The sequence below is a fragment of the Ylistrum balloti genome, unplaced genomic scaffold (genome assembly GCF_031769215.1).
Source record: "Ylistrum balloti isolate Yb309-2 unplaced genomic scaffold, AGI_CSIRO_Ybal_v1 Utg370780, whole genome shotgun sequence".
NCBI classification, from domain to species: domain Eukaryota; kingdom Metazoa; phylum Mollusca; class Bivalvia; order Pectinida; family Pectinidae; genus Ylistrum; species Ylistrum balloti.
The window spans coordinates 1,055,447-1,074,339 of NW_026782456.1; the positions used below are offsets into that span (position 1 = coordinate 1,055,447).

The 18,893-nt window shown below is 33.6% G+C and overlaps 1 protein-coding gene across 1 annotated transcript in view; it reads right to left on the reverse strand.

Annotated features, from left to right (window-relative positions):
* The window catches only part of LOC132558332 (uncharacterized), a 132,732-nt gene that overhangs the window by 18,695 nt on the left and 95,144 nt on the right, over positions 1–18,893 (reverse strand). The window contains exons 3-4 of the mRNA XM_060222879.1: positions 8,556–8,880; positions 620–684 (exon numbers count right to left, since the gene is read on the reverse strand). Coding sequence (XP_060078862.1) covers positions 620–684; positions 8,556–8,880 — 390 coding nt within the window. The remainder of the gene's footprint in view (positions 1–619; positions 685–8,555; positions 8,881–18,893) is intronic.

The following is an 18,893-nucleotide window of genomic DNA, read 5'->3' on the forward strand; positions in this document are numbered from 1 at the left end:
AAATGATATTGCCTCTTTGGTAAGCCGATATAGCGAATTTGGTGAACCCACTTTAAATGCAATTTGCAGAGCAATAAAATTAGCAAAGCTGCACATAATAAACGATATATTGAAGATGGACGCATGTTACACTCCTTAATATGATTGTCGAGTCCGTTATTGTTGACCCTTTTCCTTTGATAGTGACATATCTCGAATCACGGAATAAATTTCGTATCTGTAAACATTTCTTGATGAAACCTCTTGAATAAATCCAAAAAAATTAAGTTAGATTTGACAACAAAATATTGCATATTTGACAAACTCAAATAAAGAAAATAAATATGGATGAAAACATTTTCATGGTCGTAAACCTGTCATTATTGGTGAACTTATTTTGACGGTAAAAATCGGACGGTTTTGCTAACAATATTATTTAAGTTTAATTATTTGATGCCATCGTAAAACGGCGTTAAGGTCAACATCAACATATCACACACTAATGAGGAATTTCATTTGTATATACGGCATATTGGTAAAAGGAAGACATGTGGCTTACAGCAAATGTTATTATACAAACTTTAAATGACTATAGAGAATTTCGATTGATGAAATACCACGTGGTATACCTGACACCTACCTTGAAATGTCTGAATGACCGTGTCACTCCTCTTTATGTACATCATACAGATATATACCGGCGATCTGAAAAGGGTAAAATAAGAAATGTTATTGTATCAATACTCCAAGTAAAACTTAACAAATATTAAAAATAAACTTCTTCGCGTCATACTAGCAAGATAAACTTTCTTAAAGACATCCTTGAAACGACCTTTGTAATGAACGTGAATCTCATTCTTAGGTAGATAAACCCAATTCCCACATGAAGTTGATATATCTTTGTATTGACACCAATACAAGAAAAAGAAATCATATTTCTATATGGATTGTTCTTTTCTAAAGTCATCAAAATCATCAGTTTCGGTCTTGATAGAAACCTGCATTCTCATCAACAGAAGGTTAGTTGGCGTCTGCTGTTACGATATCATGTCATTCATTTCAAAAATTGCCACCGGGTGAGATTGCTCATGTTACGTGTCTACGAATACCGTAAATATCAGAAATTGCTTTAATCTCACACGAGTATTGCTTTATTTGTGCATGTCAAGTGTATATAATGCAATGCATCTCTTCCTGTCAAAAAGGGATCCAATATGTGTTAATATTCCTCAATGTTATTTATTAAAACCGCTACTTAATTATCGAAAGAAATGTCCTAGTTTTCCCTATGTGTAAACCAAACTGAAAAGCGAAAAGATTGGACCCGCCGAAGAGATACATCTAATAATTTCAACTGCCAGATATATGATAACAGATGGTATTTAACTCTAAATTCATATTGACTGACATCATGGCTACTACATCAACAAATCATGATCGACACTGGTTAAACAATACATTCATTGGTTTGTGTAAACAAAGAACGATCTGGCTATTTCACTAACTTAATATAGAAAACCTACACCTAGCGTAACTACTGCAAGTAACAGGTGAATAATCTTATATTTAATTTGCATGCACGTCCAGATAAAACTATGGATATTACGCTGATGCATAAGTAAAATCCATTGTAACATCTTTTTGTGTATGTATCTAGGTCAGCACATTGTGACAGTGTTCTTATATAACAATGTTTGAAGTATATTACCTGCTTCCCATTCTTTTATATATTTTATATATTTGTTATATTGTATAGAATGTTACCGAAATGCATCACCTTCTTTTGACAGCACGGATACGTGATGTTCAGTTGTAAGACGATGCGAGCTATTGTCTTGTTCATATTGACGTGATGAGCGAATCATCGACCCCAGCACGGGATTATGATGTCATTATGACTGTGATGTCATCATCTAATATTTATAGACGCGTGTATAGGAAATATGGCATTTATTAAGTATATAAAAGCAATACAAATTAGGTAATTTGTTAATATGCTGATATTAGGTATATATTAATGTATACATATGTACAAAGCATATAGAAAATCCTCACCAAGTTTATCTTATCAGTCCGGATAAATAACTATGTTGTCTACATGACAGATACTAGTTTCACATTAGTGCGGGTTATAACAGATAGTATTAGACAAGTATCATAAATAAATAAGTTCAAATGTGTGAATTATCTACATCGCAACCACAAATATATGAAGTGACCATTTGTAAAATTGCTAGGAGCGACAGAAGATTAACAAAAGCCAAATCTACAATATAATTTACAATATCAACAAATAGCACAACATACACAAAACACGATGTAATACAATGTCACAAGATAATGACTGACAGATGATAACAAAAGAAAAATAAACAAAATAAATTATCCGAAACATAATATCCAAAAAAGGCATATTTTTTTCGATAAAAAAGTAAAGTATTATAACAGACTAGATTATATAACAAAACTAATACGCTGACTATTCAAATATCACATTTCTATATATCTATGAATTAAATCTTTATTTATTGAGTATATATATATACGGTATATATACAAATAAAATAAAACTATTATGTTATAACCTGATGCCAATTCTCTTTCTTCCTTTTTTTTATTATTATTTCAATTTAAATCTCTGTTTGAAGATCGTTTGGTTTTAAAAAAAGCTGAGCAATAAAGGGTTTTCGATTTAATCAAGTTACAGATTGGTTTAATCAACCTTTTACCGATGTCTTTGTCATTCAAATGTCACAGAAGAACCGTAATTGAAAGAGTCGACCAATTTTATTCGTAACACAAGCTATAGTTCACTGCAAATTTAATTTCCGGTACAAAATAAAGTATAAAAGGACAAACATCTTTAATGAAATGGAAGTAGATATTGTTCCTCTCTGTCTACGTCATATATACAGGATAAAATCCCTCTACTAGTTAATTTTTCAATATTTTCGAAAACTCTATTATTCATTATATAATTACGAAAAAAACTACAGTAGGAATACAAAGTCATTGTTTTATGGACATATTATTTCATCAAGCATCATCTCTGAAGGCCAAGCATTTGATAGACGTTTTTTTGCAAATATCTCGTGGAACTCCTTTCACGTTCTATACCCGTATACAAGGTGGTTTGGACAGATGCATTTAGAGTTTCATTATGTTTTGTACGTAACTTAAGGCTGGCAGAGATTTCAATTACGTTTAATTGAACGTATGCGTTCCAAATATTCTAACAAAAAATATTTTAGATTGTATTGTGGAAGCAAACCCAAATAATTTGATTGTCCTTCCCAGTTGTGGTTGTGTTGATGGCGCAAGTCTATGAGGGCATTGACCAATTCGAAAGACCAAATAAGTTGAAAGATTGCAATATGATGTTTATAAGTAAATATAATTAGAAAAATAATAAAAATGTAAATTATTTTGGAGATTTAATTTAGTCATGAAATAACTATTTCATTTAATTCCTAGTTAATAGTAATACAAAACATTTTTCTTGATATCACCTCGGTTCAGAGATGAGTTCTATTTAAGGTGACGCCGTAGCTCTTAAAACGTCATTATACGACAGAAACTCACATCTAAATTGAAAATACATTATATTGTCTTTATGTATGAATGTATGAACCCGTGTGCAGGAGTGCAAACATTCGCCTTAAAAATATTAAGAGATTACAATATCTCCGGCTATACTATACCTGTGCTATTTCTGTAAAACAAATTCTAAAAGTGACGTCGTTTGGGATTTGGTTATACCAAACATACAAAATAATGAGTATTTCCTATAATACAAATGCTCTCTGACATGACATCAGTAAATTTATACATGAGAGGTAAATGACACTAACGTGGGGGTAAATAAAAGTATTGCTTTAGCACACAGGAGTGGCAAACAAATAGCGTAATCCGTCTAATAAAGTCCCAATTCAAGACAACAACGTGTTTACATATATAGAAGCTACAGGTAAATATGTCTATGTTAATCCGATAACGAAGAACCCTATAACCTCTATATCTGCGTGTGTAAAACTCTATACCAAAACAGTAATGACTGGTACGTAAACAAACAAACAATCTAAACGTTTAATCCTCTTCGATTTTTATACGATGAGGTTAGATTGAGGGAAGTGGTTCCGACAGCGATCACTTATGCCACAACTTGGAGTATTCAAACGATTAAATACATTGAATGGTAGTTGACAGTGTTAATCCTGCAAGAGTGTCGACCAGTTTTTCATTTTCATTCAGAAACAAAAATCCAATACAAAAATCCAATTTACTTTGAGTGTTGTTTTAGAAGGCTAGGTTAAGAGGGTTATATTGAGAGGCCGTGATCACAACCAGCTTGGCAATGTTGGGGCGATCGATGTTTGCTCTGATTCATCCAATGATACACATCTCTGTTCAGCAATAGACTATCAGTCCATCGTCTACATATTTGCGGCAATGCATACGAGGCTGTATTTACTCCTATATATCATTGCTATATGATTCCTAATATTACTACAATCTAAATATGATATATGGAGGTTGACACATATCGGGATTAATCTTGATGAGGTGAATTCTTGCTTCGGCTTCAAAACAATCGGTTTACATTATATACGCAGAGAGTTGGTTTAACGATGCTTTCGTTTACATTATTACAAGACACAATTCTTCTATTGAACACCAAAAAACTTAATGAAGGGAGATAACATCATGGTGGAATATATGTTCAGATATCTATAAAGCTTTCATTGCTTAAGATAGTAACTGCGGTCATTTGCATGCATCGATTCAATTGACTTTTTGACAGGTCTTTAAAATATAAAATGTGAAGGTCATTGTCAAGCGGAGCCAGCCATTTTGTAGCGTCACTATCAATTAACGACATGATGTCATTGTCCATGCTATGGTGTTTCGATCGACTTCTGAATGAATGGTACATCTTACTGGGGCGAATAAGAATTCATTTCGGGCGGATTATGTGTCTTGTCACTTATGTATATCTGTCTGATATTCTGCTGTACAATTGCTTTATTATAGAGAAAGCAAGGCAACAAAAAGTTGTAAGTAAAAACAAAAAGTAAAAAAATAAATAGATTGAACAATGTTAAATCATGGAAAAAACATGATCTTGCAACTTTTACAATTTATGTTTTATATAAGAGGAAAAGTCGCAAAAATCAATAAATTGTATCTAATTTAAAAAGTAAACCTACGAAAGACCGTTAATAAAACAATACATTAAAACCAAATAACACTGCAGCTAAAAGTCAGTTGTAGACGTGATTCAGTTATTTGGCGATACAGGCTACCGCTTAGGTGTGTGTTTCTTTTCAAATTTAGATAATTCAGAGAGTCTAATTGCAAGAGTCACAATGCATTGTAGAGTGAGGTCAGTCCATCTGCAGTAAACTGTGTCCTAATATCTGCCAGTAAATCAGGGAATGTTAAGGTTACATTTGAGCATACACGCATGACTTTGTAAAGTAGTTTAGCCATACGCACACTCACACACAGCGTGTATACATCTCTCTTAATATCGGATGTTATTGAATTTACACTCTATTTAAATAAGGAATAGAATAATATTTTGTTAGTAGGCGAGAAAGAAGCAGAAATGCTGAATAGTGCACTTTATTCGTTCAAAGTGAAGAGATAAAATCAGGCAGAACAAAGTGGGATACAGGCAAAGATAGAATTAAATAAATGATAAGACGATTTATTTCGATACAGCTAAATCTTGAATTTCTAAATGATGTATCATAACGTAGAAGCAGTGTAGATTATTAATATTGTTAGAGGTAGTATTGACAATGTCTTTTCAAACAAAATTCATGAAAGTTTTTGTTACAGCAAACAGATGATAAGTTGGAGTGCTATGTATACGGCAGTTAAGCACACTAAACTGCAGTGTATGCGTAACTGTTAGCACGTCCAGATTTACGCTGACCCCGTACCCTATAGACACTAATGAAATGGCGTTATTTCTCGGCTCAAATCAAACAACATGGCTTCTTGTTTATTGATTTTGTTTTACTTTAAACAACTTCAAAGAGCACTCGTACTCGTAACTTTTAATTTCTAATTTATTTTAGGGAAGCAATGCTCTGCTGTAATGTAATGTCCAAGGGACTTAACTAAGAAATGGAATTTAACATTCTTATCCACCAAGCACCCCACGTAAACAGTGTATAACGTGCCATGCTTTCTACGGAGCAACGCAATTTTCACATCAAATCTCTGATTAGCTTTCTGTCGTTTGATAGCTGAACGAGAGTTCAGGGGATTGAGAGCCTCTTTATTTGGAGTTTAATACAGCGTGGTTATCGTATATTTCCTTCTTAAGACTTGACTTAACAGACTTTATTTAAATTTCAACATGTGACCTACAGTCGTACTTTAGAAAATACATAAAATAAATTGTATAATTCTTGCAAACAAACAAGATAAGAAATTGCATGATGAATACACATTTTCTGTATATGTATATTGATTTAAACAATCATTGCTCTAACATTAACATGTTTAGCACTGAAAATTCACTTGTCGTTTGCAGTAACACCAGGATGTAATACTATAAAATGCAATAAGCAATATTTTTTAAATGTAGTCATTTGAAGACTTAAATGATCAGGAATTGACATCAACCTAGATTGAATATATGGAGACTAATACTATCTCAAAATATGTATAGTTTTCTCAAAGTTAGCTAAAGATTGATATCCATCTAGTAAACTATAGAAAGTGTGACGACGTAGTGATAAAACAAATGCTAGTTATACTGTATTTCATACACTACAACTGGATGACTTAGTGTGAACGAGATGTCATGATACACGATTTATAATTCTATAATAAAACAGGAAAATTGGAACATTTAAATATAAGTTGTTAATCCATAATCCAGATCGGCTTGGTATTATAGAAAGACACATAAAATTATAGTGTCGGTTTTCGGCTTCTGAGGAATAACTGCAGCTGGAGGCACGGCCTTGTCATTACTCATTTATCATATATGAATTGAAAACGGAAATTGCAGTTTGCTAATTACCCTGCTACATTAATTAATCACTTTACACGACCATTAAAGACATTGCATTTTGTCCTGGAGCAGCATTTAACTTGATATAAGGATAATTAACGTCACGTCTTGTTACACTCAGGGGTATAACTTTCGGGCACTGATATCAATGAAAACAAAAATTACTACCTCACTGCTACAACGGCAAGGTATATGTCATTGTGAACGAGCAGGGTGTGATAGGGAACGGCAATCGGATGTAGTTAATTCTATACCTTCAAACGTGTCATATTGTAACGGAAACAGTTATTGCCGCGGAGTAGATTTTAGCAATACTGATAAAACAAAAACTAATCGTATGGAAGAGAATGACTCTGCAGACTTGTTCATTATGTCAAAGCGTTTAATTTGCAAACAGACATTTTCATTTAATTTACCATGGTTCAGTGGTACGTTTCATATGTCAAAATCATGCAATGCGTACACCATACTTTTAATTTTGGTGTTCGGTCTTAATTAATTCCTCATTTTATGATCAACAACGACAAGCAGATGTGCTGCATTCTTTTTCAACAATCGCGGACAATAAATGCATGGAAAACTACCCCAAATGTTGATCGTATTTGCACTGGCATCATGTAAAGTAATCGGCAATGTGGTGGACAAGCCAAAGGAATTCAATGAAGTTTCACTTGACATTGTATATCCGACCAATAACTGATAAAGAAATAGCATGTTTGTCAGAGACATCGCCGGGATTGAGACGAGATATCAACGACATTGTTTTAGTAACATGGAATTGAAAACCAGCATTGAGACACTTTGGACTGAGAGAGATAAGTTATTCTAAAGTAGAAAATGCTAGATTATCTCAGAACGGAGTATTTTTGCTTTTCTTTATGGGATTGACAAATTGTTATTTGAACAACAAGGAGCATGTCAGCATAATCATAATTCACACTTAACTTCAAGAAAACTAGGGCAAAACAATACTTAGAGAATGAAGACTTCTGAAATAATAGAACACGGGTCCCAGGTGGTTCGGGAGATAAGTGTCTTATGCTTCATCGACGACACCTGCCATGTTAATCGAAGTATAAAAATGTTACGTTTCTAAATGAGAACACAGCAGAGCCAACAGTTAGGCAGAGAACACTGTTGTTAAGAGCCAAAAGACACGTACTGCTACTAAACAAGATGTTAAAAATTGGCAATACATTTTTCCTAAACTGCATTTTGATTGCATATTCCTAACTGGGCGAACGTAGACATTGTTTTTATATAACATAAGCATGGATGTGTGGAGGTTTCATGTATGCAGCATTATCGTTGTCGTACAAATATATCATGTTTGAAATATAAAGTCATGCCTCTATATCTCGAAGTCTGAAAATATCTTTTTCATGAGATTTGTTATGTAAAAGATTACCATATCATTGTCGTTAGTATTTAACATTTTATCTTGCGAATCCCAAAGCTCCAATCATCATAATATAAAACATTTACTGCTGGAGAACGTAGCATGCCAAAGTTCTATCTTAATACAAAGGACGACAAAACTTACCTCCCTGGTGTATATTGGACGATTCTGTACTTATTGTAACCCTCTTGTATAAGACAGGTCCTATTGTAAAGTAATGTTCGGGTCACGCACTTTCCAAAAGAGGGCGCTTCTAAAGATACTCTACGAGTTTTTTTCTCGCATGGAATATAGTCCGTCTCGCGTTGATACCACATATTTGACCCGTCTACGTAGATTTCTTCGCGCTCTTTCCATCTTGGTTTGTCTCGAACATTGATCCACCAAGTCCTTGTTTTCCAGGGTTGCAATTCGCCTTTGATTACTCCACTTTGTAAATAGTCTGGATAAATGCACTCGCCATTGTAACCTGAAAGTTATATTTGATATTAACAGTATTTTCGTCGGAAGTGTTTGTTTGTATTGTACAAAAGACACAAAAGTAAATTTAAGAATTCGAAACATTTCAGTCAAAAAAGAAAATGAATTAAGCTGTGTTATGTTCATGACGTAAAATTAGGAAATCTAAAAGGGATCTGAAAAAAAATATCGAAAGAAACCTCAAAATCTATATTATGAATTAGCCCCATAATTCAATACATTTCATAATGTCCAAATATTGGGTGAATTTATCACGTTAATAACAAGAAAATTGTGTATCCTGGAATGATTGCAATATGTTTTGTACAAGAAAAACACAATAGTAGCCGACACTGTATATGAAATGGTTGGAGACGTTCAAGAACTAAAAGATAAAAGTAATCTTTTAGATCTGACAAATATTGTGCAATTGGAAATATTCGCTGATGGATGTCCAGCAAGAGGAATCTAGATAGTTAATGACGCACTTAATGAACAAAACTACCAACATGTCCTGCAAATACCATAGAGAGAACTGTCAAATTTATGCTAGCGGTCTTCCATAGCTTTTTCTCTCTCCACAATTATCAAAAGACGATACTTGATATCACACTATTATCACGTTTTCAAAAATCAATCCTGTTTGAACAGTATGTTTGCGTGCTCAACCTGCATAAAAATCTAAAGACCCAAACGGTGAGCATGCTTGTCATCACAGGATATCAAGGTGCAAGATCAATTATCACAAAGTACAAAAAACATAACATTAAAATTCGAATTTTTTGTTGCAGATTTCTTGGTAAAATAGCCGTAATGGCGTCATGCGAAGATCGGAACCTCTTAGGGACTATTCTGTAACCACAGATTCTACGAGAGATGAAAATTAGATTACAGTAACGATATATAGAAAATTAGATCTCGCGCTTAAGCAGAAGCGTCTATAATATAATTTGTACACTTCAGCACGGCACACAAGAAAATTTGACTTCTAATGTAGTTAAGGCTTAACTAACCCATATTAAGTTAGTCATAGAAATAGCCATTTAGATGTTGCTTTTCTTAGCATCGGGTTTCCGCTCGCCTGTCCAGCATTGTAGTTAACTGTTAATAAATGGACAATCACTCCCCACTATAGCAATACAGGCTCTAATAGGAATTGTCTCGCTGGAAGCAGTTCCTTGCCATTGTGTTGTCCGGGAGGCATCAGACATTGTCCGTGCTCCGCTGCCTATGGCGTTTTTGTTCGAATTTTTGCTATTGGTCTGTTGGGCAGAAAAGGCATTGATGAATGCTTTGATTCGTTGTGTTGAGAATAAAGTTCTTTTTCTTTGTATGAATATTACCAGATGTTTGTCGGATTGGTTTCTATTTGCGATATTTGCGCTTGCCTATCGATAAGATCTTATTGGGGTTTTTTGTTCAAATAATGGCAACACCACAGATATATAAATATGTCAGTATTATTTATCATCCTGGGGTTAACTGGACTGTTATCCTTCCTTTCAACAGGTTGTCACATCCACATGAATAAAATAAGATTGACATATAGGTAAACTATTTCCAAAAGGCTTAAGCATTTCTTTATCAACGATGAAAAGGTAAATTATGTCAACATGTAAACCAAAATAATGACTTTCAAAATATCATTAGTTTTCCATCAGTACAAGTAACATAGCTTTTCAGCATACATGCTTTAAAACGTACTACCTATATCAAAAGTCCAACAAAATGTCTTTTTACAAGAATGGTCTTGTTTCTTTATATACATATATAACTAAAGTAGATCTCTAAACCTCCATTTACTATTTATATCAACATTGCTCCCTTTTCCTCTTAGTCTTCTATCGAAATACTACTCATTTCTGTCCTCACTAACAAAATAGCCAATTTCTGTTCCTCAATGTAAAGGTAACAACATTTGCCTAAAAGTACCGTATATGCCATTCATCAGTTTGGAAACAAGAACTTTGATGATTTTATTGATAACAAAAGCGGGGTTTATTAAAATGTTATAATATTCTATCTGCGCATTAACACATATTGTTATAAACGGCGAAATTTAGTAACAGCTGGTATCGTTTTGTTGATTCATCAGACTATGAATAATTCTATTCGAACAAGTGCTATTTGAACAATGTATGTATATCATGAAAATTACAAAGTTGACCTATTTGTCGATATCGTCGATAAACATCGATTTCCATTCAACACAGCCATAGACGTTTTTAAACTTTACCCCGGAAATGGTCGACTCTTTTGAAGTAGCATCATATTTTATTAACGACCCGGACGGGACGTAAATGGGAGAAAAGGAATACATTACAGGACATAATTAAAATGACATCCACCATTTCTGATATACAAATAATGATCAGATGTGCTCATGTCACTGTCATTTAAAGTATGGAACTTGAAAGTCATGCTATATACATACGATGCATCAGTCAGAATATGACAAATCTTAGAACATAGTTTACAGCTGTAATTGGAAATTAAGATTGGCAAGTCTATTATAGAAACACAGTTTGAAGCAATAATTAACCAGAGAAAACTTGTCTAGGGAGAGATATAAACATGTATACGATTTAATGTAGTGACAATACCGACGTTTTATGAGGTAAGGACATACGTGTTGAATACAAGTGGATGTATGTCTGTGTTTCTTGATAGTGGTGATTCATAGAGTTAAGACGAAGGATTGCCTCTTTGGGACTACTCGAAAGAGGAAATCTACTTTTTGATAATTTTTAACGAAATTTCACGAAGAAACTACTGAATTTAAGCACACTTCTAATTTTTAAAGTATTTTGGTATACGTCATAAACTGAAGCAGTTATTTGAGTAAGTGTAAAGTTGTTTGGGCTGTTTGAAACTTTATTACTGAAGCATTCGGTTTTGTAAATGGAACCTAGTAGACCTCCCTATCGATTACTATATTCATTGTGGTAAGCTTTATCCTTTTAAGTGTACTTCAGAACCTCTTAGGTCCTATTAAATCGGTAGATCTGTGATAACTGAATGTTATTCTTTATTTCATGGTAATTTCAACACTATAAACAAAATTAAAGGTCTTTATTCGATTTCGTCTATCCCCGTGGCGAATGAAATCTTAGATATAAAAGACAACTACATACTTGTTTCTATTGTTTCAGAAATTTTACAGCATCAACAATACGATTATTGATCAATTTATAATAATACATTGCACGTGCTAACAACTTATGTTTGATATAAATCAAAGAAAGGAATGGCTTTGTGGTATAATTGATGGTGTCTGAATTCGCTATATAGAGTCTTCATAGTGACATGGCAAATACATTAGCAAATAGCATGCGTAATAACAACTGAAACATTAAGTCTTCCATTTGCGAGCACGGTGTTACTTATTCTCATATATAACAGATGTCGTCAATAAAGCAGAAAACGCTAATTATGTTGAAACCTTTTATTTTCGTTGTTTCTAAGGGTCTTTATGTAAATGTTTCTGGGAACATGAAACTTTAAGCATGCATCCCTTGGTTATTCAAAAAATTATTTATTTTCAACCAACTGTGAAACCAGCTTTAAGTTTATATTAACCACTCTTTTGTTGGCCCAGATTGGGGGTCTCACTGTGGCAGGAAGTAGCCGTGGAAATCCCACGAGGCCTTTTGCAAGTCCGTTGGGAAAATCGAACCGCAGACGTATAGGCAAGTGTTCTACCAATGCATCACCCGATCACTCATTCCTTGTTTTCTTCCTGATTAGGGTCATCTGAAAGGTGACAGTTTTGAAAGTTGTTTATATGACCGGAAGAAAATATGTTGTAGCTGGAGAAACTCGTAATTCATGTGGTAGATTGTTCTATTGGGACAGTACTTTATAAAACTGTGCCATACATTTTCTCCAGTTTTACAGCTAATGTGCCCTGTAGTAATGGTGTTTGTCTGTTACAGATATATCACACTGTTTTAGCTAAGTACCCACAGACAGCACGTTGTCTCCACTTGTCATCATTAAAACGTTTTATTGAGTATCCGAAAATGAAAATAGATTCACATGAAATCAAGCACTTGTTATACTTTTTTAAACATAAGAAATGAGTGTTAGCAATAGGTGTATAACAGTCTGCTTGTTCCACTGCCCTGGTCTTTAAATCATTGTCAATGTTTGGTCGTACGTATTTCCCTCTGTAGCTATTTGATCCCTTCTTCAAATATGATAATGAGCCAAAATATCCTTTTTGTAACCACGTTGTCATTCACTTTTTCAATGTGATAAGGACAACATTCGAAATATTTGTTTCTGTACTTGATTGGTAGCATGTCGTTCAATACAACAAGTTCGTATCTTTAATATATTAAAAAGATATTTACAAAACAAATCACAATTGTTTCTGTTTTGGGGCTATTTTTAGCGACGAAGCGATATTGTTAGAACAGTGGTTTTGATCATTAGAAATCACCAGAAAGACAAGTATCGTAATTACAAGCATCCCCATGTCGTTAGTCACTTTACACCTACGGTGACTGGTGCATCGCCTCACTGTACTTTGAATACTAATTGAAACAAAAGGATGAGTGCAGAAGTCATTTTAGCACATTGTTACACAAATCACTTACGTGTCATTTTTTTAAGTTTGTAAATGGTATCTACCATACAGAGGGACAACGATGGCAAAATACAATGTACACAGACTAAGAAAGGTGGTATTACAACATTTGATCAATCTTACAGATATCCTAAAGTTCGCTTGTTGACAAATCACCTCGTTGTTTACCTTTCACTTTTTTAATACTCCTGTTATCCAGATACTATTTATAAGTAAACGTCACTAATATATTTCACCCTGAAGTATTTTTTCATTGGCTGCACCAGTCAGGTTTCGAGTGTGACGTCATCATGCGGACAATGATCACAATGACGTTATACTATGAACTGAAAATGGCTCAGCTAAATAGCTGTCTCCGTTTATTTTTTTCCTCCAAAATAATCTTACTTTAAAAACTGTCAAAATTTAACCTTTTTTAGTAGTATGCTTCAAAGGATCTAAATTTCTTTCATATGAAGTATTTCTGAAACTCATTTCGAAGTTTTATGTTTTGCTCGCCAGGGCTCGTATAAATAAAGATCTTCTAAGACTCATTTCATAAGTTATCATATGAAATGAAAACTCAAATTCTAAGATTCCATAGATATTATATCCCTAGGAGCCTGGCTTCATATCCAATCAGGAAAATAACAAGGAGACCCGATGCTTTACGATTTATTTGCAGTGTTTTCACATAAAAAGAAACGACCTAGACATGCTTGATTTCTTGTTTCCAAGGAATATAAATCACACGAGTAAGTTAATAGAACTCCAGGTCTACCTTTTTCTGGAGACTCAGATATACTATTTATCTTCACAGTGTCGGTGCCGTGTCATGTCTTTAACTCAATGTCCCATGCATGGCGCTCATATTTGTCTGTGTATTACTCAAGCATGCAGTATGAATCTGTTGGTACCATCGGTTCAGGATGTTGTACCAAATGTGGAATTATATATCGATCATATCACTGATAACAAGCAACGAGGCATGGGGAAATGAGACGGTCGGTAAATCCCGAGAGTACAAGCCTGTGTACAAATCACTACATCATTGCCGATAAACTTAAATATAGGAATCTAATAGAGGAGTCCCGAAAGAGAATTAATGACGGAGAAGATTACGAAGACAGACATGTTAGTTTTTCTTGAAATGTTTTGTGATTGGACAGATGAGAATGTAAAGGCAATAAGCAGTTTCGAATTCCTTAATATTCCTCCGATGGGAATTACGTGCTCAAGGTAAACGTCACTTCCGGTAAAAATTTTGTAAAATAAAAGAAACTAAAAAAGTGAAGCCACTGTACATTCTGACGTCCTGGTTTATATATAGTATTTGTACACAAGCTCTATCCAGGGGACCCATTAAGTCCAAATACACGTCATTTTTTTAGCAAATCTTCTGAATGTTTTATTACGACTGGGAACTCTTCTGTAGTAGAGGCAATAATAATTCCTCATTGCTCGATCACTCATGATGGCGTGTGTGGTCAACCCAATGGCTAACGGTCACGTATGGGAAATGCAAGCAGACACGTCAATTAGATTATTGTCTAAGAAATGATGATACTATAGTAACGATGTCTTGACAGTAAGTCACACTGACATCTTATCTTGTGTTTTCTAAATATTTATCAACCGATGAATGATCACACTGGTGAAACAACCCTACCGATCATTTTTATAACTTAATTACTGAAACAGCTATTTTCTGCCTTGTTCCCGTGGTCAATACGGCATTTCGGTGTTACAGTGATGCTGTGGTGAGCAAAAATATCCTTAGATATGTTTGACTATTAAAGTTAAACATAGCAATTTTAAATTCCTAGCTTTCCTAGCTCGTTGACATTCCTAACAATAAATGTCAGTTTCTTTTGTACCAGAGATAATACTTTCCGTGACTATATTGCGTTGTTTTCAAAGTTTTATTCGCTAGTATTGGAAATACGATATATTCAACATCGACAATAATTGATTGTGTATGGAAAATTTGGTTTAAGATAAATGTATAACGAACTGATCAGCAAATAAGGAATGTCATCCAGGCAGTCAGATTTATTTATATCTGTTTATAGATAGAAAAAATGGCCTTATCTTAAAACCACACAGGCCAATCTATACGAGGCTGCATCAACATGAAGATAGTGCCCTTGTACAACTCAATCATTACAAAGACGAGCTCACTTTTATTTTATTTAGTTCTTAGCTACTCGAAATAACTGTTTTGTTTTAGTTGCTCCATAGAATATGTGTTGCTTGCGGCATGGTATGTCTGTTTTATTATAGCTTGCATTACCACTGGTATTGTAGCCACTGTTAAGTTTGTTGTATGTAAAATGTATTTCTATACGTCGTTGTATGTTGTATTTACAGATATATCCCGTTGTCATATCGTTGTTGTATGTTTGTTGTATGTAAACATGTATTTCTATACGTCGTTGTATGTTGTATTTACATATATATCCCGTTGTCATATCGTTGTTGTATGTTGTATTTACATATATATCCCGTTGTCATATCGTTGTTGTATGTTGTATTTACATATATATCCCGTTGTCATATCGTTGTTGTATGTTGTATTTACATATATATCCCGTTGTCATATCGTTGTTGTATGTTGTATTTACAGATATACCCTGTTGTCATATCGTTGATATATATTTTCGTTTTATGTAACATATATGTCCTTTGTAAACTCTTTTTGAAGAGACCTGTTTGCTGAATGCAGTTAACACATCTATTTCCCTCGTGTTGTCGCCAACATCAGTGTGTGTTGTATTCAACATACATTTGAATATTCATTTCATCGTAGTTAATTCATTGTTCCCTGCGGTATAAACATTACCTGTATAGAATTTCTTAGCCTGTGTGTTATCACCATGGTAAGTTTGATGTTTTTGATATATAAATTGTCCTGTTTGTTGTCGGTGGGATATCGTTGTTTAAGATATCAAAGTATGCTTTATGAGGTACACGTATTTTTTGTTTGATGTGAATATGTCTGATTTTCTTTTTCTTTCCTTTTTTTCACGAATCGATGACACTTGAGTAATTTATGATGGTTATATTGTTCTTATTTATTTCAAGTTGATATATGGTTGTAGTTGTTGTTGTCGTCGTTGTGTTGTGTTGTTGTGTTGTTGTTGATGCTGCTGATAATAAAAATAATAATGATGATGATAATAATAATAATGATGATAATGATGATGATGATGATGATGATGATGATGATGATGATGATGATGATGATGACGATGATTATGATGATGATGATGATGATGATGATGATGATGATGATGATGATGATGATGATGATGATGATGATGATAATAATAATAATAATAATGATGAAGATGATGGTGATGATGATGATAATGATGATGATGATGATGATGATGATGATGATGATGATGATGATGATGTAGTTCTTGTATAAAGACTGACATAACTTCTAGCATTTACATAATTGACTAAAGTAACTGTGAACTTATTTTGCAGTATATTTCACTTTGATTTGTCTTATATCTTAAATTCACCGTCCTGCGTGTTATATAGACGACCAATAAATTGCTTCAAATACAACAACAAAATACCAAATATGTCAACAGTATCAAAATCAAAACACAAATTCAATTAGAGTACGGCAAATAAGGATTTTCACGGAGACTCATGAAACGGTACAAGGACGATAAAACCAGGTGTTCCAGAAGATTAAGCGTTTTCTGCTTCATCGACGACATCCGCATGTAAATATTGGTCAATTAATACAAGTAATATCACGTTCTCAAATGAGAACAAATTATACAGCCATAACGCAAATAGAAATAAAATGTTTCGAAATGACATCATTATGACTACCATAAATCTTCTCCATGCTTTCCATCTACCTGCATCTTTTGAAACCTCGCCAGTTGACGACTTCTTGAATGAAAAAATCGTGATAATGGGAACAGGCCATTGAATATTGAATAAACTGAGACATGTGAACACCATAGGTTGGAAAACTATTCAAACTGAATTATTATTTGAAAACTAAAATCTGTTAATGTAAATTTGTGCTTTAATCGGAAAACAAATAACCTTAACCCGAGAATCCTTCTGATGTTTACCCCTTTTGGCTGTTTGTACATCATAGAAAACTTTCAAAGCGTTATAGTCTGAATCAAACGTTCCAACACGTAAGTAACTTGGACGACAGAGATAATGCTGTGATGGTTCCATTATTGCACTGAATTGTCCTTCTTCAGATCTATTTTCTATACAGAAAGATTAAAATCAATGACGTAAATATGTGCTAGTTTTTACAGGATGCATTGTTTAACAATAAAATTAATCTGAACTTTGAAAACCATTCAGTCAGAAGAGTGGGTTACCTGCATGTTAATGTATCTTACGTATGCGTCCCTCTTTTCACACTCTGCATTATAATCAATAGATCATCCTACTCGTAAGAAAACTGAAAAAAAGTCTAGTCGATAGTCTTTATAATAAATAATGTATTTTTTTCTAAACAGAATCATTACAAATCGGTACATGTGGGGCTCATGCTAGATAATTTGTAGATGTTTGCAATTCCTTGTATGACCTGATAATGTTTTATTTATGTTTGACGATGTAGCGATATTGGGTGACTACCGCTGACAATAACAGCCCTAAATGTTTCCAAGCTTGAGTTGAAATGCACCAGCATACGGTAATATCATTCGAATCTTCAAAGTAACAAGGATATGTTTATTGTATTTTTGTGCTCACCTTTGCTGCTTTTCAATATCAAAGATGAATATAGGTGGGGAAAATATTGATACATTTTGTGTCAACAAACGTAGTTATGTATCTGCATTAAATCTGTTTGTCATTAATAAATGGTTACTTTAACAGCAATAATGGTAAACTGCGAATAATAACGACTGTATCATAATTATCTATATTCGTTTTTCCTGTATAATGACATAATGATATAAAAATTGTCTTAACTGACACATAGAAGTAATAACACAACTTTGAATAACAACTGATGGGTTACTGAAAAAAAGTCTTAATCATTAAACAGTATTTTTTTTATCCAAAGGCCCGCAATGGTATCAAATGAGAAGGAGATTTAAACATCAAATCCGTTATTCCAAAAGTATATTGTTTTCAAATGAGCAGGAGGTTTATACATCAAACCCGTTATTCCAAAGGTATATTGTGTTTTCAGATGAAAAGGAGGTTTAAACATCAAACTAGTTATTCTAAAGGTATATTGTGTCTCGAATGAGAAGGGGGTTTAGACATAAAACTCGTTACCCCATAGGTATGTTGTGTTGTCAAATAAAAAAAAAACAGGTTTAAGCATTAAACCCGTTTTTCCATCCATGTGAGGGAAAACACCTGAGGTTCTTAAACAAAGTTAGATTTCCAGAAAGTTAAAATGAGAAGGAAACATGTACTTACCATTTATGAAGACGATAAGGAAA